The sequence below is a fragment of the Rhinolophus sinicus genome, chromosome 14 (assembly GCF_057876585.1).
Source record: "Rhinolophus sinicus isolate RSI-liver-muscle chromosome 14, RSI-T2T, whole genome shotgun sequence".
Classification (NCBI taxonomy): Eukaryota; Metazoa; Chordata; class Mammalia; order Chiroptera; family Rhinolophidae; genus Rhinolophus; species Rhinolophus sinicus.
The window spans coordinates 10,746,721-10,771,109 of NC_142514.1; the positions used below are offsets into that span (position 1 = coordinate 10,746,721).

The window sequence follows — 24,389 nt, forward strand, 5'->3', positions numbered from 1 at the left end:
TCACTCCTCCTCCTGCCTCCCTTCCTGGCAGGGAGATGTGGGGGAGAGGGGATCCCCCCAGGTCTTATGATGCTCATCCTCATGTATTGATATAAGCAGCACCCTGTGGCTCATTTACCTTCACCCCAGCCCCAGCCTCCTCCTTGGCTGAGCCAGCATTGATACAGTGGGATCCCCACAACCTCGGGCATCCTCCATGGGGACTCTCCCAGCTGGGTGGCAGCACATTGACCAGCTGCGTGTGTGTTGGGGGTAGGGGCCCTCACCTAAGTTCCTCTAGACATCCCCCCAGGAGCCCCGAAGACATGCCTTCCCCAGCAGAGACCAGGCCAAGCTCATCCAAGGTGAATCCACCACTTTAATGTCTTCAGAGAACCTCCAGGGAGATAGGAGGAGGGTACAGGAGGGGGACCGGGGGCACCAGGGTTCAGAGAATGAGAGCTGGACAGACACTCCATGGAGACAGGTATCCTTGTGATGACAGCTTAGGAGCAGATGCTTAGCTACCAGAAGAGCCTACCCCACCTCTGATGGGGGTGGGGGCGGAAGCACAGAGGGAGAGGGAGAGGGACTGAGACCTGGGTCTCCAGACCCTTCTATGGCTGTCTGCCTGGGGGCCTGACTGTTGGCTCCTCTGGGCGGCCTGCCCTGGTGTCTGCTGAGTCTTCGAGCTCGCCAAGGGTAGAAACCCTGCGGGGAAAGGTGCCCACCTGAGCCAAGTAAAGAAGGGAGAAGGGGGATTATGGCTCCCACTGCTGGGGCCGGTCCACAGAGGCACAGAGTGGTCCACAAGGAGTGCTGCCCCCATCTCTGCCTCACCCACCCCATGCCAGCCCAGGGATCAAGAGAGGCCCAGGCCAACCAATGTCCTGATACGCCTAGGCTGCCCACCAGGCAAGGTCACGGTGTGAGCAGGATCCAGGCCACAGAACCGCCTCAGTTATAGAACACCTCATCCTCCTCCTCCGAGAGGGAGCCACTGTCCACTGAGGGGACGGAGCCCTGTAGGCAGGGCCCACCCTCGGGCCCTGGGCCTCCTGGCAGCCGCTGCCGATGCTGCTGTTCAGGGCTGGGGGGTTGCGGGGCAGCAGCCATGACAGGGGGCTCCTCGGGGGAGGGCCAACCATCAGGGGAGAGGCCAGGGGACGAGAAGGCCAGAAGACTGTCATCTTGTGAGGGGCTGCTCGGAAGACCGTCCTCAAGGTAGATGCTCTCCAGGTCTGGAAAACCAAAGGCAGAGGGGTGAGGGAGGGGGTCCTGGACACTGCTCCTCCCCCTCTCCTGGCGTGTGAGTGTGGGCAAGGCCGGAAGACCAGTCTCCAAATCCTGCTTCGTCGCCGCCAAGCTGTGTGACCTTAGGCAAGTCACTGAACCTCTCTGAGCCCCAGTTTCTCCCTGGGGGTTACCAGACTGGTGGCGGCAGTGGGCGGAGTAGTTGAGCGTAGAATCCTCCTGTGCTCTGAGAATTGGGACAACCAGTGTTCTTCCTGGGTTTCCCCTCCCCTCACAGTCAGAGGGAGGATTCAACGAGAAAACGGGTATGCAGGCTTCATGCGGGACCCAGGCTCGTTGAAGCCCTCAGTAGTAACCCTGGGATCTAGGAAGGTGCTTGGTTGTGCTTGGTGTGATGGTTCAGATCCGGGCTCTGAGGCCTCCAGCTGTGTAATCTGGGACAAGTTTCTTGGTGCCTCAGTTTCCCTTACTTATGAAATAAAGATACAAATAGGACCTACTTCCTAGAGCAGTGGTGTGCATTAAGTGAAATAACACATATAAAGCACTTAGCACAGTAAGCCCTTAATTTATATGATCTATTACTATTACTATTATTATCTCCTTTACGCTCATCGTACTTCTTGGGCAATGGGTAGGGCTAAGATCATCAGTCCCATTGTTTGGATGAAGAAACTAAAGCTGAGGGGAGGAGGGGCTGGTCTGAGGTCACGGGGGGCGGGGGGCATCCAGCGCCAGCTCTGCTCCACCCACACCCACCCTGGCACCCACTCGGGCCGTACCCTGCAGCTGGACGATGTCCTGGGGGCTGTTCTCGGGGTGCATCTCCTTGTCGTCCAGCGAGGACCAGGCGCTCAGTGTGGCCTCTGTGATGGCAAACTGCTCAGCGACCCCTGTTGGGGACAGTGGGACCCAGCTCAGAGGGGCAGGAGAGAGGGTGGGGGGCTGCAGTGCCAGGACGGCTGGCACCCGACAGCCTAGGAGTCAGCTGGGCTGTCCATCCAGGCGCCAGTGATCAAAGTGCCCACCTACTGCCACAGCCATCCCATTGTTTGTCCCTGCCCAGACAATGTCCACGTGGGGATGCTCTGTCCCCTGTGCACCAGAGCCCTGGCCGGTCCCTGTCCCTGAGCTCCCCTTGCCCCCACTGACCTGCAGCAAAGCGGGCCTCACGAAGCTCGTCTGGGAGGCAGCAGTAATGCTCGTCCTCGGCTGGGGACAGCGCCCAGCCTGACCGCTGGGCGCTCCAGCCTTTCCACTCGATGAGGTGGGCCACGCGGCCACGCGCCATGGCCGTGGGTTTCGTGATGTGGTCCTTGATGCTCTGTACCACCCCTGGGGACATTGAGAGCAGGCAGGTGACTGCCCTGACACAAGGCCCAGCTCAGAGCCCCACCCCCAATACCCCAGGAACCCCAATAGCTCAGGCCCATCCAATGGTCCGTACCCCATGTACACTCAATACTTTGTATGCAGCCAATGCCTGTGTTCTCAGAGCTACATACCATCAATGCCCTGTGCCTATCCAATCCCTCATACTAGCCCTAAGGCCCCTCACGTAGATGCTCCCCTGCCACTTCCAGCCCCAAGCTCTCCCAGTGTCCTCTCCTAGTCAATGTTCCTGCTCACTTGGTGCTTCTTCCTCAGTCCTTCCACACCTCACTCCCTTCATGACCAAATCCAGACCCTTCTGCCCAAGGGTATCTGCTCCAGGATCCACTCAAGATCCGTTAAGGAACGAGTTCTGAGAGAGCATCCCTGTGCCTAGGCCAGTGCCAGCTCTGCTGAGAGGGAGACCTGTGTGGAGTGCAGCAGGCAGGGAAGGCTTCCTGGAAGAGGTAGACTGGAGTGGGGTTTTGAAGGCAGTTGGGTTGGACAGACCAAGGCAGGACTGGAGGCTATTTCGGAGATGAGAAGAGGATGAAGGCATGGAAGAATCTGGTGTGGTTCCTGAATTACCGGGACTGGGGTGGCAAAAGAGGCTGGGGGGCCCACAAAGGTCCAGACTGGGGGCTGAGAGAGCAAGGCTGAGGGCACACCTATGCTCTCCTTATAGCAATGGGGAGCCACAGCAGGATATTGAGCAGGAGAGTGGCATGTTACATCTGTAGTTTAGGAAGGTCATCCTAATTAGGGGCTTAGGAGCCAAAGGTGGAGACAGGGGGACATTCGGGGCCACTGAAGGGATCCAGAAAGAGATAGGACAAGGACCGGGCAAACGGGGAAGGGGGCCTGGAGTTCTCAGGGGGAGACCAGTAGGATGTGGCAGCTGACAGAGAGGGTTGTCAAGAAGGATTCAGCCTCTCCTTTAACCAAGGTGGATAGCAGACCTGGGAGTCACCGAGGCCCCAGAGCCATGTTGTGAGGAATGGCAATATTGAAAAAAGACGAGGTATCCACAAAGGAAACTGGAGATAGAACACTGTGGGACAATGGGAAAGATGGAGGTGAGGAGGAAGGGGAGAACCCCTGCCCCAAGCAGGGGAGTGCTGGCAACCAGAGGAGGTTTTGGGAGGAGGGGGTTCAAGTGGTTCATGAAGGGCAGGTGAGGTAGAGGGAAGGGGTTTCAAGTGGAGGGAACAGCATAGGCAAGTGTGGGGACAGAGGACAGCAAGGGAGGGATTTAATGAAACGCGAGCCCCGGGTACACTGAGCAAAGTTGGGAACAAAGAGACTGCTGAGAATGGCCCAGAAGGTTGTGGGCCACCCTGGCAGATGGCAGACGCTGAGCCAGAGTCCCTTTGCTGGCCTGTGTGCCCAACCCCCAGTGCTCATACCTGCACCCGTCTCCAGACACTTGCCCTGAGCTGATGGCAGTTGCCTCACCCAGAGATGCCAAGAGCGGCAGGGTCCTCCCCAGAGGCGCCAACCACTGACCAATGGAATGATGTGATGTCAGGCCCCTCACCTCAAATGCCGTAAATTCTGCAGTGGATTCACGCTCCTGAGCTCCTCCAGGATCAGCTCAGGAAGAGGAGACTTCTCCTGCCACCAGGTCTCTGCCAGGCTCCTCCCCTCCACTCCCCTCCCCTGCCCTGCAGGCTCTTCCCCTCCCCTGTGGCTGCCCTCACTCCTACAGGTGGCCCTTGAGAAAATCCTTCAGTAAATCACTCTCCTGACCCAAGGTGGCTCCTGCTGTAGAGAGGTGGAGAGACCATACCAGGCAGACATCTTAAAAATCGGGCCATCCCCTCATCACTTCTGGAGGCCCCAACCATCTAACACATGAGGGCGGGAATCCTGGGTCTCTACTCCCCGCAGAACCCAGCTCGGAGCCTGGCATTGAGAAAATGGTGAAGCCACAATCCTTCCAGCTGCAATTCAGCCTTGCGCCCGCCCCCGAAAGCTAGTGTCTGGGGTGGACAATGCAAACTCCAAAGGCAGGAGAGGGCAGCTGGCGCCTACCCACAAGGGACGAGGTGGCCAAGGCTGCCACGTTGTAGTTGCTGGAGCAGGATCTGGAGTCGGACAGGTAGCCATTAGTGTTCTGGAAGCACCTCTGCAGGAGGGAGGGAGAGGTGAGCAGGTGGGGAAGACCAGCCCGACATGTCCCCCCACCACTACCCTCCCCATCACGCACCCTCCCCAGAGCCCCTGGGCAGTGAACACGGCGGGGTGGTCCTGCAGACTCCCACAGGACCATCCCACCTCACTGTTTTCATCAGGACCCCTCCCCCAGGGCTGGCAGGACTGGGTGCTCAGGCTGGGCTCAGGAGAGGTGTCAGCCATGGCTGGCTAGACTGGGGACGGGCAAATACACTGACCTGCCAAGGATCCCAACAGAAATCCATCTGTTTGTCCTAAAACAAGAGAAGAGGATCAGGCAGGGCTTGGCACATTGTGTGTCATGAGTCTTAGAGTCCTGGGTGGAGGTGTGGGCCAGCCTTTTGGTGCTCCCTGCCTACTCATGGGTGGTGCCCTGGTGTCCCCTGGCATGCAGAGGAAGAAGTGTGTGTGTGAGGGGGGAAGGTGGCTCTGCCAGGAGAGGCAGTGGGTAAAGGGGATAGAGCCCACCTATTCTGCCTGGGTCTCATTAGACTCATGACTTAACATCTCAGGACATCAGCTTTTTCATCTGCAGAATGGGACAATGCCACTGACCTCTCAATTGTGGTGATGCATAAGCGACGTAACATAGACAAAGCGCCTAGGGCAACGCTTAGCATGCGCTCTGTGCTCGGAATTCTTTTTAACAAAGGTAGTTTTATCAACTCATACCATGTTTCCCCGAAAATAAGACCTAACCGGAAAAGAAGCCGTAGCATGATTTTTCAGGATGACATCCCCTGAACATAAGCCCTCATGTGTCTTTTGGAGCAAAAATTAATATAAGACCCAGTGTTATTTTCGGGGAAACACGGTAGGTTCAAAGCCACAAGCTCTGGGGCAGGGGTGGAAATCATGAAGCAGGATTCGAGGCCCCTAGCAGGATCTTCCTAATCTATCTGGACTGAGGACTTTACTCAGTTTACTCTCCAGCAGGGAGTGCAGGCTAAGGAGTCTTGGGCTGGTAATAGAAGTTGTTCTTGGCAAGCCTGTGTTCATTTGAGCGGGAAGCCCTTCAGGGTGGGACTCTCTTTTCTAAACAAGCCTGGTTCAGTCGTTGGATGCCCAGCCTAAACTCAGACCTCCATTCAGCCGAATACCAAACCTTAGGGTCTCTGATCCCACAAGAAGTAGCCAAGTTAGGCAGGGATGGGGGGAGACTGGAATAATGGTTTCTGCTCCCTGTGGGGAGCTGTAGGAGACAGCCCAGGAACGAGGGGTTGGCAGGAGTAAAGGTGGGGATGACGCATGACCCGTTACCTTGCCAGTGACATGGTCTGGAGCAATGGTGGGTGGGCGGCTGGAGGGCAAGTCTGGGCTCAGGGGGTCTGTGCCCTGAGGCAGAGGGCAATCCTTGTGGGCACTTGTGAACAGATCTGGAAATAAGAGAGACAGGAGGAACTTAGAAGAACGCAGTGTTTGCTTACGAAGCTTGTTCAGGCTAGCCTTGACATGGGCATTATTTATTACCCATCGTCATTTTGTAGAAAACAGGCTCAAACCCACAGCAAGTGAAGGAGTCCAGCCAGATCTCCTCCTGCCAGGTCCCCTCAGTGGGAATTACTTGCCCATCTGCTTGTTACCCCATTGTCACCAATTCTAGCACCTACACTCCAGCATTTTTTGGACCCCACAGAGACCTCCAATCCATTTACCCCAGTACTTTGCAGTAGCTCCTCATGGCCTCGCTTCTCTCCTGGCCCAGCGAAGACTCTGCCGTACACTACGAGCTCTCCTTCTCAGATGCCCTTGGCTCTCTCAATCCTCTGCCCCAACCCTCCGCCCGCTCTGTGCCTGGACCTGCTCAAGCCTCTCACAGGGCACCGTCCAGAGGTCCTGGCTCCACTTCTCCGATTCCTGCAAGTGTGCTTCCTGCCAGGTCGACTGCCTCACCTGTCTTTCCTTCTCAAACTGGCACCCCACCTCCTCGCACCCTGCTGCTGGCTTCTCCCCGTCCCTCAGTGAGATCCAGAAGCCTTCGAAAGGCATCACCCATTCTTCCCACCTCAGAGCATTTTTGCCCACATATCTGCTTTCCCTCCTGTGACAAAGAAAGAACGGAGCCGCTCCGCCCCAGGGCTGCGTCCCTTCCCCGCTCTCCACTCCAGGAGCTCTGCTCTCCTGTGTTGTCCATGCTTCCTTCTCCACTGAACCGGTCCATCCGTGTGGTGCCTTCTGCAATGCCTCTTCCTTCCGCTCAGGGACTCTGGCGACCTCCCTTCTTCTTTCTCCTGCCTCATGGAGCCCCCTCAACACTGGGTCTGCCCCCAGCACCCACGCAGCAGCCCGAGCATCTCCCATCCTTTCAAGTCCTCTGCTCCCACATCTCTCCAGCTCCTTGCCCATCCCTCTGTCCCCTTCATGCCCAGACATAGAGCAAGTTGTGTCAGATCTCTATTTGCTCACCTCCCATTTTCTCCTCCACCCATTCCTAGCAGCCTTTCATGAGACAGCTCTTTGCAAGCTGCCAGCACCTCCATGTGGCCACACTCAGAGGTGACTTTGGCCTCATCTTCACTGGCCTCTCAGGGGCACGCTGGATGTCACCCACCCCACCCTCCCTTTTCTCTCTGGCCACGCCCTTCTCTCTGCTCCCCTCCCACCTTGCTGGCTGCTCTTCTCTGTCCTCCTTCCCTGCTCAACCACATCAGCACCCTGGGCCCTTCTCACCTTCTCTCTCTCAGGAGATCTCATGGCACGCAGCTGGTGCCACATTTACACCTCCAGCCCAGATTCTGCTTGAGCTCACGATTGCATTTCCAGCGCCCTACGTGGATGCCCAAAAGGCATTTCAACCAAACCTGTGTCCATCTTCCTCCACTTCCTCAATTTTAGAAAATGACGCAACCGTCCACCCAGCTGTACCAATAAAACTCCAGGAGTTGCCTTGGAGTCCTGCCTTCCCCCATCCGCCCTCCAGCACCCCGCAACCCAGCAACCAGTCCTGCTGGCTCTCTCCAACCTCTGCTCCAGATGTGTCCCTCTCCATCCCCACCCTGGTGGGAGCCACCGTCCTCTCATCTGGACCAACAACCCAAGGCTTCCTCTTCTGGCCCCCCACGAGTCCACTCTCCACCCAGCAGCAGAGGGACGGTACATTCCAGGTGAGACTGCGCCTTTCTGAACACTGGCCACTGGCTTCTTCCACTGCACTTCAGGAGGAGAGCCAGCCCCTCTCCACAGCCTTCAGGGCCCTCCACGCCAGCTCCCACTCCCGGACTCAGTCCTCCCCCTCCCCCTTGGTCACTGTTCCAGCTGCCCCGGCCTCCTTGCTGCTCCTCAAATGGCGACACCTGTCCTTTGTCCATGCTGTCCCCTCTGCCTAGAACACTCTTTCCCCACATCTTCCTGGACCTCCTCATTCAGGTCTCAACTGAAGGTCACCTCCTCCAGGCAGGCCTTTCCTGACCCCCTAACGCTATGTCACCACGTCGGCCACGCACGCCCCATCACAGGCGTCATGCTCTGATATTTTTCTTTATATAAGTGTCCAATCCCTCTCCCCATAGTGAATGTGAGCACATGAGAACAGAGACCCAGCAGCCCTGCTCTCTGCTCTGTCCCTAGAGCCTAGAACCCTGCCTGGCACATAGCAGGGACTCTGTCAACACTAGTGGAAGGATTTCTACCTTTATTGCTGCATTTAGCACCGGATGTCTGGGAAAACCATTTATGTATAGGAGGGCAGGGATCGGCCCTGTCATCGATGCGTCCTAGGGCCTAGCACATAGTGGGCTTGCTGACGGAATAAACAGACTGAATTGCACAACTGGGATTGCTTGACTGAATTCTTGGGCTGAACTGAGGAGGACTCCACCCACCACAGGATAACTGGGAACACTCTTATCATTCATTTGACTAATGCATTTATTAAAAAGTGTTAGCTGAGCAGCTACTATGTGCCAGGCACTGTTCTGGGCACTGGGGTCATTGTGGCGAACAAGACAGGGATGGTTTCTGCCCTCATGGAGCTGACATCCTAGTGGGGGAGACAGACTATTAACCAAACATTCACAAATGAAAAAGATCCATTAGGCAGAGAAAATATAATAACTATGAAGAAAAACATAAGGAGGCACATGACTGGGAGGGGACTGGACAGGGCTTCTCAGAGCTGAGGCCTGAGTATCAAGAAAAGCCCAATTTGGTTGGAGCTCCATGCTCCTAACTCTGAAGGCTGCCAGTTCGATTCCCACATGGGCCAGTGGGCTCTCAACCACAAGGTTGCTGGTTCAACTCCTCGAGTCCCACAAGGGATGGTGGGCTGCGTCCCCTGCAACTAAGATTGAACACGGCACCTTGAGCTGAGCTGCCTCCTGGATGGCTCACTTGGTTGGAGTGTGGGCTCTCAACCAGAAGGTTGCCAGTTCGATTCCTCAATTCCCGCAAGGGATGGTGGGCTGTGCCCCCTGCAACTAGCAACGGCAACTGGACCTGGAGCTGAGCTGCGCCCTCCACAACTAAGACTCAAAGGACAACAACTTGAAGCTGAACAGCACCCTCCACAACTAAGATTGAAAGGACAACAACTTGACTTGGAAAAAAGTCCTGGACGTACACACCTGTTCCCCAATAAAGTCCTGTTCCGCTTCCCCAATAAAAAAATTTTAAAAATCTTAAAAAAAGAAAAGAAAAGCCCAATTATATGAACATCTGAGGGATCTTCATTCATTCATTCATTCATCCTTGCACCCATTCATTCCTTCACCCACTCAGCATCCAGCTATTGCACGTCTACACTGAGCAAGCACCTGGGGACAGAGGTGGGATTAACACTTCGTCCCAGCGCCTGTGGCTCTTTCTAGGTGGGCTGCTCTCGGGCAACTGGAGCTGAAACCACCTGAGAATTTAGAGTGGCCCTTAGCCAGTTCCTGGAGGTGCAGGACCCCAGCTCCTTTGTTTGGGATCAGGACACTCTGAGCTTAACTTTCATTCCAGAGTCCTCTGTTGGATCAGGCTGAGGTCATCCCCTGCAGGATGACAGACACCCTTTCCTCGTTTCTTCAGATACCAGTTGTAGCCAAATCCTGGTTTCAGGGTCTGCTCCACAGACAGCTGGGTCAGGGTCAGGTGCCAGATTGTCCAGTTCAAATCCTAGCTCTGTCCTTTACTACCTGTGGGACCTTGAGCAAGTGACTTTGCCTCTCTGAGTCTCCGTTTTCCTCATCTGTAAAATGGGCAGTTGAGGGAGACTGTTCTTGTCCTTCGGGAATTGCCTACTAGGATCCCAAATTGAGAACAAAGAGGCACGAGAGCCCCATGGTTTGAAGAAAGCCATAGTCGGGCTGGGAGTGGGGGGGGGGGGGTGTAAAGACACCCTCTTCAAGGATCTGCTACCCCAGCCTCAACCACACTTCTGACTGTGGCTACCTCTTTCTCCCCACAAGTGAAATGCGGGGGTTCCCAGACACTCACTTGCAGAACTTTGGGATGCCTGCCAAGGAGAGGCCAGCTTCTCACCCACCCCTAATTGGATATGTGCATAACTGGGGAGGGACAGCTACAGTGGGGCTGGGGCAGGGCCGAGTATGATAAGAACTTGCTATGTGTATGCACTGGGTCATGATGCAAAATATGTTTATTCCTATGGGTTCTAGTCGAACAAAGTTTGGAAGTTGCCACTCTTAAGGTTCCAGTGTGCACAAGCCGGGGTTGCCAAGGTACAGACAGGTGGTGCTGGCTTTAGGCTGCACCTGGGAGCTTTGAAAGGTGCTGGAATATTTCTAGGGACCCTGGCCATCACCTGAGGCTGTTTTAAAACTCTGCAACCAAAGACAGGGAGTCAGGGGAGTCCAAGCCAGAGGAAGCTGGTAGGAAGTCAAAGGCCTGGAGGAGACATGACTTGAACAAGGTCGTTCGTGAAGGAGGTGATGATGGACTTGCCGGACTCCTGGCTCCCAGCCCCTCCCCAGCTTTTCTGCCCCCACTTCAGTTGAGGGGAAGGCGCCTCCACCTCTGCCAAAGCTGCCTTCTCCCCCTGAGGACTTTGGCCCTGTGATGTCACAGGCTGGTTGCCATAGAGACGTCAGGTAGTGAACCAGCCCAGGGTGAAATCACAGGCTGCTTTTCGCTCAGCTGGGACCGCCGCCACGCCACAGCTGGCAACTGGAAAAACACAGCATTTCACGTGGGGTGGGGGCTGGGGGATGGCTTGAGGGGCCCCCTAGCCACTGCTCCTGTGGGCACCTTCCTCTCCCAAGGGAGTGGTGCAGGTACCGCCTTCCTTTCTCAGTCCACACCTTACTCCTCTGACCTCAAGGTCTGAGGCCCCTTCCTTTCCCACTTCCCCTAATCACAAAAGTGACAAGCCTCTGGTTGCCATGGCAACCTGGAGGGGACTATCTTGATCCTTCAAGGAGAGGGGTGTCATACAGATATCTCCTTCAGAAGACAAGCCTTCACCCAGAGCTTCTCCTCTGCTTACTAAGGATGCTTCCTGCCTTCCCATGCCAGCTCCTCAATCTGCTTTTGAGTCCAACCACCAGACATTCATCCTGATGTCTAACCTGCACCCCTCTTGCTGCAAAGCTCCCACACTGTTTTTCTCTGCCTGTTTCTTCAGTCCGTCTGCAGCATAACCACTCAGGCTCCTCTCACCTGCTTCCAAGTCATCTCACCCCGCTAGCTGTTTGATGCCCCATGTCTCAGCTCGTTAATCACCGTGGTTGCCACCTCCCCCCAGAGGGAGGGCCCCTGGTGAACCCTGCTCTTTCTCAGCAGCCCAGAGAGGGTAAACCTCCTCTTGAAACCACACAGTAACTGAGCAATAGCCTGTGTCCAAAGCCCCTTGTTGCCCCTTCCTGGGCAGCCTCGGGCTTCCCCTCGAAGCTTCTCTGTGGCTGAATGCATGATGCATTCCCTCGACTCCTCAGGTGTGGACTGCCCAGCTGGCATGTGCCAGGCTCTGGCCTTGGCATTCCTTTCACAGTCCCTGCCCTGGGTTTAAATCCCAGCTTTTCTCTGCCAGCTCCAGGGCTGTGGCCTTGTGACACAGCCCCTGTGAGACTCAGGGTTCTCATCTGTGAAACGAGAACACTGCATTCCTATCTGGAAAGAGCTGTCATGAGGAGGAGGCACCTGCCCCAGCAAGCACTCTGTAAACAACACCTGCTCTGTCCTCCCTTGTCAGACCTCAGTTCCTCTTTCTGGACCAAGGGACAGCTCTTGGTCACCAGTCCTTTGGTCCTATTCCCAGGGCTGGAGCTTGCCCTAGGGGTTCTGCAGTGGGAGACCACTCAGGGTGAGCCGTTGGCCTCTCTGCCTCGTGAATCACCTCCATGTCAGTGGGCTGTTCCTCTGAGCTTGGCAGAGGCCCAGCCTCAAGTAAACAGACTGCCCCCCACTCTCCAGGACATTTGTTTACCGGTTACCAGGGTCACAGTCATGGCGCTAGCTTCATCAGTGAGTCGGTGCAGCTCAGAGCTGCCCACAGTGGTCCCTTTCCACACCAAACCAAGGATGGAGGGAGACAACGGGCTCCTCTCCAGGACCTTCCACACACCCCAGCTCCTTTCTATTTCCTCTGCCATCCTGTGGCCCAACCTCTTTGAACACCCTGTTCTAGCCTCACCTCCTCCAGGCAGCCTGCCTAGATTGGCCTCAGCTATATTAGGCTACACCCTTACCAGCGGTCCTAATGGGCAAAGTCTAGCCTGCAGTGATTTGCTGCCACTGCTTATTAAACACCTACTACGAGTCAGGTAGTGTCCTAGGCCATTTTATACATTAGCTATTGTTTATCTCTCATAATGACCCTGTTAGACCCATTTTACAGATGGGGAAACTAAGGCTCAGAGACGTTAAATCACTCGTGCAAGGTCACCAGCTAGTAAGTGACAGAAATAGGGTTCACAGCCAGGCCAGTCTGAGACTCCAAAGCTTGTGTTCCAACCGCTAACCAGTGCTGATCTCCTGAGAGGATCCTTAGGAGTGTGTGTCTTGCCTCCCCCATTACACTACTCCATGGGCAAGGTTGTGTCTCCTCCCAGACTGTGAGCTCCAAAAGGGCAAGGCCTCATCTACTTCTTCCTCAGTCTCCCCACAGTGCGCAGTGTAAGACTGCTCCCGGGCTCTGCGAGGCCTGATGGGAGCGTACTGGGGAGCTGGGGATGAGGGTCCTGGTCAGCAGGCCCTGGGTACTGTGGGTGGCTGTGGTCAGCCCCATAGGGCTTGTGCCTTCTCCCAGACAGAATCAGGTATCTGACCTTCCAAAAGAAAGTCCTCAGTCTTCAGTTTCTGCTGTCACCCCCTCCCCCACCCATATCAGTGCCCAGTGCACTGGGATCCTCAGGGTGGGGCCAGGAGGCTGATGGGCTGGTCTGGAGGAAAAGCCTGGGGTGGGAGGGGGCAGGCAGAGAGGTTCTAGTGCCAAGGGCATGGGTGGGTACTCAGAGACTCTGTAGAGAAGGGGGGCAGATATTAACTCTCCTCTGTGCCATACGGATTGTCACCAGCAGTGGCAGCAAAGCCCAAACCAAATGTTAACCTCTTGAGTTATTCCAGAGGGTTGTTTTTTAAAACACTGGCCGCACACTTAGTACCGCTCTCCGTGTGGGGGACCTGAGAAAGCGAAGGGCAGGGGTTCCATGCTCAGGCTCCAGAGTCACACAGACCCGAAGTCAAATCCTGACTCTCCATGTCCTGGCCACATGACCTCAAGTAAGACTCTTCCCGGGGCGGCAGGATGGCTCAGTTGGTTAGAGCACAAACTCTCAACAACAAGGTTGCTGGTTCAATTCCCGCATGGATGGTGGGCTGTGCCCCCTGAAACCAAAGATTGAAAACGGCGACTGGACTTGGAGCTAAGCTGCACCCTCCACAACTAGATTGAAGGACAATGACTTGGAGCTGATGGGCCCTGGAGAAACACACATTCCCCAATATTCCTCCCCCCGCCAAAACAAAAAGCAAAGAAACAAAAAACCTCGAGTTAAATGTTTAAAAAAAAAAAAGACTCTTCCCGTCTCTGAGCCCATCCCAAGGTTGAAGGAGGACTAACTAGGTCATAAAGGTGAAAGCTCAGCCTGGCTTAGGATAAACACCCAACAAACAATTTCTTCAAAATTTCTTCAAAATAGATAATGGACAAAATAGCTCCTGGAAACAGTATTTGTTGCCTTAATCTGGTCCCAATCACTTTCCCCGTGTTTTCAGGACCTCAAGCGCCTGCCACCTGCTACTTTTCCCATGAAAAGGTTGGGGCTTGGAGCCTTTGTAGCTTCCCCTTTCCCAGCCAAGAGGGTCTTGAACAGCTGTCTGCACAGACAGGTAATAATAAAAATGAAAGTAATAGCTAACACGTAGGAGTGCTTACTATGTGCCAGGTACTGGTCCAGGTGCTTTACATGACTAGGACATTGCTACTGGAATTATTCCCATTTTAGAGATGAGAACATTGAGATACACGTACAAAGTTGAGTAACTGTCTGAGGTCACAGAGCTAGTGATGGTGGAGCAGGGATGCGAACCTAGGCTGGTTGGCCCCAGAGCCTGCACTCCTGGCCTCTCAGGCCTGGTACAGGGAAGCTAACTGCTGCCCAATGCTGGGGGCAGGGGCAGCTCTCCCAGGTGTGGTTTGTATCTGGGGTTTGAGGTTTGGCTGGGGCACCCCAGCTCCAATCCTTGGCCTGGCTTCAGGGTGTGTACCTGGCACAGGGAAGCACTTGGGAATAAGGGAGCTGTTAGCGGTTGGTGCAGGTGTGGAGACCAGACTCTTTGGTCAGAGAAGCCCATGGAAGCCTGCAGTTGGAGAGGAGCAGGGCAGGTGCTGGCACAGGGGCACAGGGGCTGAGTGTGGTGCAGAGGCTAAGGGCCCAGGCTCTGAAGTCAGCTTGACTAGGTTCAAATCCTGTCTCTGCTATTTCTTATAGGCATGCTCCTGGGCAAGTCCCTCAACTTCCCTCTGCTCAATTTCCCCATCTGTAAAATGGGGATGGTGATGGAATGTACCCCTAAAATGGTTGACTGTGCTCACACCTTGTTGGAGGACCTGGACCTCAGTCCTAACACTGCCTTGAGTGACCTTGACAGGTGTCCCTTTCTCCCCAGCCTCTGAACTGCACTCAGCAGTTCTGCAGCTCACAGGCAAGTCCCCCAGCACCTGGCATGGGATGGTCAAGTGATGAGGAAGGGACAGTCACCAAGAAGACACCAGAGCCCAGATCCCCCAATACTCAGAGACTGTCCAGAGCCTTCCGGTTCCTGGAGACACACTGAGAGCCCATCACTCCTAAAGAACTCTAAACACTCTTCACTGTTAAAACTACCTTCTCACTCTGGCCAGGCTAGAGGCCTCAAGAGAACAGCTGCAGTGCTGGGCTCATCGACACTGCGAGCGCCCAGCATGTACATGGTGCCTGGCACATAGTAGGCATCATGCTAATATCAGCTTAATGACTGAATAAGTGAATGAACCTCACAAACCTAACCACCACCACCACCACCCGTGATCCCAGCCCTGACACCCTCCTGACACATCTTGAGCCCCTTACCTGAATGTCCTGCGTAGACCCATGAGCAGAGTCCCCTAGAGGCCGGAGGATGGGGGTAGGAGTGTTATGTCACTTCCTCAACATCTCCCAGGACCAGGCCCCCTCCAGGGTCTGCCCAGCCCTCCCCAAGGCCTGCTCATCCCTCTACACCTGAGGAAGCTATTGGGGATGACGGGTGGGGTAGTCGCCCCTGAAAACCTTGTGATTGGGGTCAGTGGATTTGGCCAGTAACCTCCACCCCCAGCCCCTTTCCCCAACTGGGGGACGAAAATGAGTGGTGGGGAGTAGCCCAGCCAACCTCTTCTAAGGTGTTGATCAGCTGCCTGGTGGAAAGCTGGAGGTGGGGAGGGAGACCAACCTGCCACCCTCCAGGGAAGCTGCCTCCAGCTCCCGGTGCCACCTTGGGGAGAGTGGAAGGGCTCCAGCACAGGAGGAAGAGTGAAAGCTGCCAGGCCAGGCTGGCTTTTAAAGCTCAGAGACAGAAAGGCTCAGGGGTTACCGGGAATATCAGCTGTCTCTGTCCCTTCCCCTACCCTGACCAAGGATTGGGGTGGGGACCAGGAGTGAGGGTGAGGATGGGGGAAGGGGAACCTTCTTTAGAATCTGTTCACCCCATTAACCCCTTGCTGTCAATGCGGCTCAGGGACATGGGATAAGGGGACAGAAATGGGGGCATTGAGCTGGTAAGGCCTATGTCTTGGGGGTGGGGGGAAGGAGAGTGTTCTCCTGGTGACCACCCCCACCCCGTCCCTCCAGAATAGTCAAGAGCAACCAGAAGTGTCCTGCCCCTCCAAGACACTCCGCAGGGGGTGTGTGGCTTCTGGGAAGGAGGTGACCCTGCTTCATGCCACCTGCCAGGGTGTGGTTCCAAGTGGGGCTGGGGCTGCCGTGACCTCCACGCTCTCTCTCCACACTCTCCCCCATCCTCCCATGCCCTGTCCCCTGGGGACACCGTGTCCCCCAGGGCTCAGCAGGGCTGGGGTGGGGGTGCGGTTGCTCAGGAACGGCGGGTCACCCTCCTCATTCCCCAGTTTCCTTGGAGCGGCCCGAGGGGACGTGCACGCGTCCTCCGCGCGGAGACCCAAACCCCGACCCCCATCGGCCCAGGGCCTCCTCACCTCGCGACACGCAGGAGCCCATCACCGGGCCGCGGGGTCGGGCCGCTGCGCCCTGGGTGCGTGGGGCTGTCGGGTGCTCATGTCTCCGAGGCTCGGGGCTCACGCGCGGCGCGGGCGCGGGCGCAGCTGGAGGACTGACGGACGCGCAGGCAGGCGGGCGGGGAAGGGGCCGGGGCCGGGGCTCAGCTCGGCTCGGCCTCCACTCCGTGGTGTCGTCCCAGCCGCCACCGCCGCCTCGGTCGTCAGCTCCTGCCAGCACCACGGGCGGGGGAGGGCCCCCAGGGACCGCTCGCCGAAGCCCAGAGCGCGGAGCTGCGGGAGGGTGCTCGCCCCTTCCCAGCCCCCGGCGCGAATCCTCCCCTCCCCCAAACCTGTTGCCGCAACCCGGGCTGGGGGCGGGGGCGGTTGGGGGAGGTTAGGGGGACCCAGGAGAGAGGGGGATTTCCAGCATTTGGGACACAAAATACACAGTGTTAATTTAGTTAATTTAACAGCCACAGCCAGACACCTGGCTGAGCGCAATAACAATTCCATTGTATGCCCGTTTTGCAGGGGAAGAAACAGGTTCACGGAAGTCAGATGCTTTGCCCGAGGTCCCTTAGCTGTGAGGGACAGCTCCTCATTCAGGGACACTGGCCCAGGGTGGAGGTACAGAGGGTGGGGAGAGTGTCCTAGTGGCCTCACTATTGCACAAGAGTCAAGCATCACTCCACTGGGTCTCCCTCAGCGCCTGAAGGGGGGCACCACCTGCCTCTCTGGGCTTAGCTGGGGCACAGGGAACCCAGACAGAAGGGTCTTCTCAGCCCCAGTCTCCTGTCTAACGAATGACAGTGACCTACTCTAATCACTCACACTCACACACATACCTACACACAGACACAGTTTCACACACCCCCCACACACACTTAACAGCCATACATTCTCATATTGATACACACATTTACACACATATCCCAGCTCCTTAGCAAACCTTCCCATGCACACAGTGCTTCAGTTCTGGAAGCTCTCTTTCATACACTGCTTCACCTCACTCCATCCTTACACCCACCTGTGCAAGAGACAGGGCAGGTATCATTGTGTCCCTTTTGCTTGGGAAGGTGAGGAAGCCAAGTTCTCTCTTTTTTTTTTATTGGGGAAGGGGAACAGGACTTTATTGGGGAACAGTGTGTACTTCCAGGACTTTTTTCCAAGTCAAGACTGAAAGTCTTAGTTGTGGAGGGCGCAGCTCAGCTCCAGGTCCAGTTGCCCTTGCTAGTTGCAGGGGGCACAGCCCACCATCCTTTGTGGGAGTCGAGGAATTGAACTGGCAACTTTGTGGTTGAGAGCCCACTGGCCCATGTGGGAATCGAACCGGCAGCCTTCGGAGTTAGGAGCATGGAGCGCTAACTGCCTGAGCCACCGGCCGGCCCCAAGTTCTCTTTAAAAACAAAACAAAACAAAACCAAACCTCCTGATGGCCTGGCAGAGTTTTGAAGAATGAAGAAGGTTTGAGGCAGGGGTGTGGGTTGGAGCTAAAAGCCTCTACAGGTGAAGATCTGAACCTCGTGGGACTGCTGGGGTCAGGGGGGAAACTGGATGGGTACCGACCTTTTTCTCCCCCCACAAGCCTGGTATCTTCTCTGGAGTAAAGCCTGGGTGGAGAGTGGCCCTGGTCACTGGGGTCAGCAGAACTGGATTGAGTGTGGACTCAGCTCACACAAGCTGTGTGACCTTGAGCAAGTTGCTTCACCTCCCTGAACCACAGTGTTTTCATCTGTTAACTGGGGGTGAAAATCTAACCTCACAGGATTGCTGTAAAGATTAATGCGATAATATACGCAAATGACTGGCACATACTAGGCAGTTAATTTAGGGCTAAAAATAAATAGTAGTGATGCTGAACACTGATATGATGCATTACTACTTCACCAAGCTTCCCTACACCCGTGGGAAGCCTGAAGAACCTCCACTCAATGGATGTGTATGGAACACCTACTATGTGCCAGTGTGAACAGGACAGCTGTGCCAGTCCTGGAGTCAATACCGTGTTCAGTTGGGTGCTCAGGTACCCCCAATGCTCTGCCCCTATCATACTAGTGCTGGCCCCCAAATATGGCCTGGGAGAGGATAGCTCTGTAGGGACAGTCTGTCCTGGTCACTATGGGTGCCCCGGTGCCTTGCATTGTGTCAGCTGTGTGCCTGCCCTTGTGCGAAGAAGGAAAGGCGGCTCTGCCTATGGCCAGGCTCTGGGTTCCTGTCCTGGGTGGCCCGGTCCTGGGGAGGCAGAGGTGTCCTTTCTCTTCTTCCTGTCGTGGAGTGACTAGAGCTGGCCTGGACAGAGGGCTGTGACTCACCATGACGCAGGACACTCCACTCACAGCTGCCAGTGCCCCCAGCTGGCAGCCTGGCAGCTCTGGGGGCAGAGAGGACAGGGAGGGGCACCCTCGCAAAGAGAATGGGGAAGACCACAGGGGAGAGGACACCGGGGAGCTTACTGTGCCCCCTTCAGTATAAGATGGGGGCAGGTGAACGAGGCTGGGCTGTGGCCGAACCCAGAGTCACTTGCTCACCAACACAGACACATCCCTGGTGAGGGGTTCTGGCTACCCAGCCTCTGGCATTCATGCTGGTCAGTTACGCACTGACTCAATCCCCTCATTGTACAAACTGGTGCTCAGAGAGGGCCAGGGGCTTGCCCAAGGTCACACAGCAAACTCATGGCAGACTGGGGACTAGAACCCAAGTCTCCTGTCAGCTCAGTCCTGGCACTGGCCTGAGATTGGGCCATGCAGGGAGGTGGACGGCTCCCACTTGGATGCCCACATTCACCTTCCCAGTCCTTGGAATTATGCTGAGGCAGACGATTCCCAGATTCTCAGACAACTCTGAGATGTGTGGTTGTCCTTCCCCGGGGCACGCTGTCCTTTCTCAGCTCAGCCCACAGCCCATCTGCCTTGTGACCTTCCACTACCCTCCCCCAGCACCCTCCTTGCCCCACCTATACGTGGGGGAGAGGAGAGAAGGGACTTCTGGTGGGTGAGGGGACCAGAGGAGAGAGTGCCCAAGCTGTGCCCTTCACACCCCGAATCCCATTCTCCTATCATGATTTAGGATTTCCAACCAGAGTCCCCAGTCGTGTGGCCTGTCCCCACGTCTCAATGACGGACATTCAGTAGCCCTGAGTGCCCTGCCCGAGCTGGGCACTGGAGCGCAGAGAGCAGATGCTGCAGAGTTTGATCGGAGAAAGATTAATCAACAGGAGCCATTACCGCGATGAATCAGACTCAGTGCCTGCCCAGGCAGTCCCGGGAGGGGGGCATGGCTCAACGTGGGGGAGCCATGCCCGTAAATAACTCAGGTCAGGGTGGACAGTGGAGCATCCCCATGCCAGCCAATGCCAGCCAAATGCAGTAAGAAGAGAGTTGCTTCTGCCAAGGGTCGTAGGGATGACTTCAAGGCAATGGTGACACTGCAATGACATTGTGAAGGTTGAGTGGGATGTTGGCAGACAGAAGTGGTGAAGGACTTGGTGTACACGAAGGTATGGAGGCAGGAATGTGGGGGGCACCAGGCGACTGGCATAAACGACATCCAGGGCACCAGTGGGAGAGGATGACACTTCAGACTGGGGTAGCCCACCTCCAGGCCTCAAACATCTCAGGAGATGTACTGACTTTCTCAGGAAAGGCAGAGCTGGGCATGCAGAAAGAGAACACAACTGGAAGCCATACAGATCTGGGTTTGACTCCTGTGCTCAGAACAACACGTAATAGAGGCTCGTATTTGTTGACTGAATTCAAGAAAGTGAGACTTGTCCAAGGTCACACATCTAGAAAGTGGTTATAGCCAGGACTGATGGAGTCAATCATTCATTCATCCAGCAACTGCTTCTTGAGCACCTACTGTGTGCCCAGCACTGTGTAGTGCTGAGATGACAGCATGAATGAGACAGATGAGGTCCCTGTTCTGGGGGTGGGGGGAGGCATTAATCCAGTAACGATGCAGGTAAATTGAGAGTCACAGCTTTGAGAAGCGCTGGGAAAGAGCTATGGAGAGTGTAGAAGAGAAAGACTTGATCTGGTCTCAGGTATGCGGGGGACATCCAAGGGAAGTGACAGTGACAGAGTCACAGCTGAAGGATGAGTGGGCTTGGCTTGGCAGAGAGAACAGCATGGGCAGTGGTCTGGAGATGGGAGGAAGGGACCAATTCCAAGAGGCAGAGAGGGCGACTGTGGCTGGAGCAGAGGGTGAGAGGGAGTGGGAGGAGCTAACTCCTGCAGCGCTTCCTGCTGGGATCTGGTCTTTTTACCTAAAGAGCAATGGGGAGTCCCATCCTCTGTTTCTTCATTTGCAAATCAAGCTTCCTTCCAGGCACTCTTGGGTGGGGTCAAGCCCGGATGAGACTCCCAGTATTTCCCTATTTTTCTGGGGGCCTAGCCTGTCTTGAGGTCCTGCAGGCCAGGGCCTGGGGCCTTTCCAGGAAGCCTGAGAAAAAGGCCACAGGCTGTCCTCAGAACATGCTCACGCTTAGCTCCAGGCTTCCAGCTGGAGCGGGGTGAAAGGTCAGAGTCCCTCACAGGCAACCAGCTGGAATAGATGGGGAAGGGAGTGACACAAAGGTAAGCCCCCCCAGTCTGATGGAGGAGACGCAACCACTGTGCTGGGCTCTGGGGACACTGGGGTGAGACCAGCCCCTGCTCCCCAGCTACCAGCCTGGTAAGTAAACAGGTGCACTGAGTTCATCTCTAAAATGCCTGGCCAAGCCTGTCCACGGTGGCTCTTCATAACAGAAGACCTTCCTCAGGGTTCAGAGGCTGGTAACCCAACTCCTGGGTGTTGGGTCTTTGCAGGCGAGGAGCAAGCCCCCCTGGTATGACCAAGGCAGAGTTACAGTTAAGACGACCCGGAGATGCTTTTCCTGAGCCATGCGTGTCATGCAGCATCTGGCCACCAGGGGGCAGCCTGAGACAGCACCAGTCTTCACTGCTTTTCTTCTCCCTCCTCCCTTGGCCAATTGACCTAGAAAGTACCACGTTGGCAGCTCAGGCCCAGCCACGGTTCAAGGTTGTGTGTGCATGTGTGTCCTCAACAAAGGCGCCCAGCTGAGGGGGAGGGCACTGAAATCCTGCCAGTGCTCAAATCACCAAGTGCTGAGCTCTGGCATGGGCTGTGTCTGCCCTGGTATGGGGCACCTTTTTCTAGCACAAAGGTGTTGCGTGTGTCCTTGCTAAGCTGTGTGCTACAAGGCTGCATCCACCCAGATTTGCACAAAGTCTCCATCTAGGCTACCAACACTCCTGAGCTCAGACATCACCTGGTCCTAACCCCCACTATACAGATGTGGAGACTGAGACCCAGGAAAGGAACCAAGGCCAGTTAGGAGCAGAGCCAGGACTGGAAACTCACAACCAGTGGGGCTCCCTGCTCCACCTGGAGGGTTCAGGTGCTAGCTGCTAGCTCTGTAGGCCAGGCTCTACCTATGGATCCCGGGCTCTAGGGCTCGCAGCTTTCCTGGGAAGCTTAAGAAAGCAAGCCACAGGCTGACCTTAGAATGTACTCACGCTCACCTCCAGGTTCAAGATTGTGGGCTTCCAGATGGAGTGGAGTGACAGGTCAGAGTTCCTCGCAGGCAACCAGCTGGACTAGATGGAGTAGGAAGAGACAAAGGTCTGGTGGAGGAGATACAGCCAGTTTGGGGCAATGGAGAAACAGGCGAGAGCAGCCTCTGCCCCCAGCCCTGGGGAAGCTTCCAGTTTGCTGAGTAAACAGGTGGTGGGGTGTCCCCAGCACTAGGACAGACATCCCCCAGCTCTTGGAGGAATAGGCTTTCTCTTGGTTATCATAGGCCCATCCTCAGTAGGGGAGAGCCCAGCTGACTCAATCGAGGCCATTGGTGGGGGCTTGGGAGGCAGTTTCAGGTGTTGGGGTTAATAACAGCAACGATTAATAGTCATGGCAACTGCAGCCTTCCCATGTGCCAGCTGCTGTGCCGAGACCTGCACTGGTCCTGTCCTTTTTAATTCTCCCAGTAACACTAGGAGGTGGGTCCAAGCTCTGGCCACACGGGGGCAGCCCTTAGCCCCCTCTGTTTTGACCTCGGGTGATTCTGAGCCTGCTAGCCCCTGCAGGCAGGTAACATCCCCTCCATTCCTGCATCTGGATGTTTGCACAAGCTGTGCACTCTCCCTCATCAGTCCACATCACACATGTCCTTTGAATCTCACCCACAGAGATCGTCCCTGTTTCACTCCCCCAATCATGCCTTCATTCATCAAATTATTGATCAAATAGGTACCTGCAGTGTGTTGTTTGCCCAAACAATGGGATACAGGTGAGAGTAATCAGACAAGTCCCAGCTGTCTTGGAAATTAGTGTAGGTGTCAGCAAACGCTAACCCATGGGCCAAATCCAGCCTTTGGCCTGTTTTTATGAATAAAGTTTTATTGAAACATATCCATGTTCATTTGTTTACCTATTGTCTATGGCTGCTTTGCCTTACAATGGCCAAGTTGTATAATTTCAGCAGAAATGATATGGCCCTCAAAAACAATAATATTTAGTATCTGACCCTTTGCAGAAAGTTTGCCAACACCTGGCTTAGAGTCAGTCAGAGAAGACAGGTATTAACAAATCACTGGAATAAATACATAAATTGACAAAAATTGTGAGGAATGCCGGGAGGGACAACAGGGGGCAGGAACTAAGACTTCAGGTGAGAGTGGTCACCACTCTTCTCACCTCCCACCCCTGATACCCTGACCAGGTTAGCGAGGGCAGGACGTGGGCAGCTTAGACAACGTGCTGGGCCCTCTGAAGGTCAAGCATTGGACTGGAGTGGCCTCCTGGGTTTGTTGATGCCAGGCAGGGGTGATGGTCCTACTGAAATCTGCAGTTTGGGCCACTGCTTTCATCTCCTGACCTCACCTGGCCTCACAGTCGGTCATGAGTGCTCCCAGGTCTGCCACCTCCTAGTCCCCTGGGATGTAGGCAGCGCGAGAAGTACTGTTCTTTTTACAAATGGGACAACAGAGGCTCATTTTGTTTAATGACTTGGCCAAGCCTTGCTGAGCTGCAAGCAGAGTTCTTAATGTCATGGGAAAGCCCTGGACTGTATTTAGGACACCGGGGCTCTAGCCCAGGACTTATTCGGGCAAGTCTGTTCCCCTCTGGGCCTCAGTTTATTCATCTGTAACTGAGAAATGGACCTGTAAGCTCTTTTCTGGATCTGCCAGCACGCTGGGGCTCGCCCGTCCCTCTCCAGGCCTCAGTTTGTCTCTGTAAAATGGGGAGAGAAATTTTGGGCCCTCCCACACGGCTGGGCCCGGTCCCAGGCCAGGGAGATCACAGATGAGAAGTTGCTTTGAGCTCGGTGGAAGAAAGGAGCTCTATAAACCCAGGGGGTTAATTAGGGTGATGGGGATTTGGACATGGGGTGATGGGCAGAAGGCACCAGGGCAGTGTGTGGTCTGACCAGCAGAGGGCACTGTGGGAAGCTAAGGCTGAATCACTTTGTCCCTCCCACCTTAGGACAGGACCCAGGCCCTACTGTGTTCCAAGCCTGGAATGCTGTGTGTGGGGACATGGTCATGAATGAATGGGACCCGAGATGCTCTCAGTCTCGGGGTGGGGTGGGGGTGGGAACATGGAGAAAACAGGTCTTCACACAGATGAGCGCTATGGTGGGGGCCAGGCAGGGATGATTGCTTGCTGGGCGCCCATAGAAATCAGGAAGGGAGGTTCAGCCTGAAGCCCAGGTCAGCGATCTGGGCTGAGGAGCCAGAGGGGTAACGTGGAGAAGCGAAGCATGCTGGCTGCCTGGGTTCAAGTCCCGACTTTACCCCCTACAGGCCAGTGATTTCACCTCTCTGGGCCTCGTGGTCCTCACCTGCAAAATGGGATAATAATAGCACCCACCTCACAGAGCTGTCGTGAGGATGAAATTAGCTACTCTTGGGTAACGCTTCCAGAACAAGGCCTGATCCAGGCAAGTTCCTTAAATGTTGCTCTTCTGACCTGAAGTCAA

General features: G+C 55.4%; 1 protein-coding gene across 1 annotated transcript; it reads right to left on the reverse strand.

Moving 5' to 3' along the window:
- Positions 1–340: 340 nt before the first annotated feature.
- Positions 341–16,743, reverse strand: FAM131C (family with sequence similarity 131 member C). The gene is made up of 7 exons (XM_088790192.1): positions 16,388–16,743; positions 6,040–6,155; positions 4,998–5,033; positions 4,639–4,732; positions 2,386–2,568; positions 2,016–2,126; positions 341–1,220 (listed from the first exon to the last, which is right to left on the reverse strand). The coding sequence occupies exons 1-7, from the start codon at positions 16,407–16,409 to the stop codon at positions 937–939; spliced, it is 846 nt and encodes a 281-aa protein (XP_088646318.1). The 5' UTR covers positions 16,410–16,743; the 3' UTR covers positions 341–936.
- Positions 16,744–24,389: the final 7,646 nt, after the last annotated feature.

Excerpts from the sequence above, each read along its gene's own strand:
- FAM131C (XM_088790192.1), bottom strand. The coding sequence starts at position 16,409 with ATGGGCTCCTGCGTGTCGCGAG. Across the intron at positions 5,034-6,039 it reads CAGACCATGTCACTGGCAAG|GACAAACAGATGGATTTCTG; the intron begins GTAACGGGTCAT and ends CTCTTGTTTTAG. Across the intron at positions 4,733-4,997 it reads TCTGTTGGGATCCTTGGCAG|AGGTGCTTCCAGAACACTAA; the intron begins GTCAGTGTATTT and ends TCCCTCCTGCAG.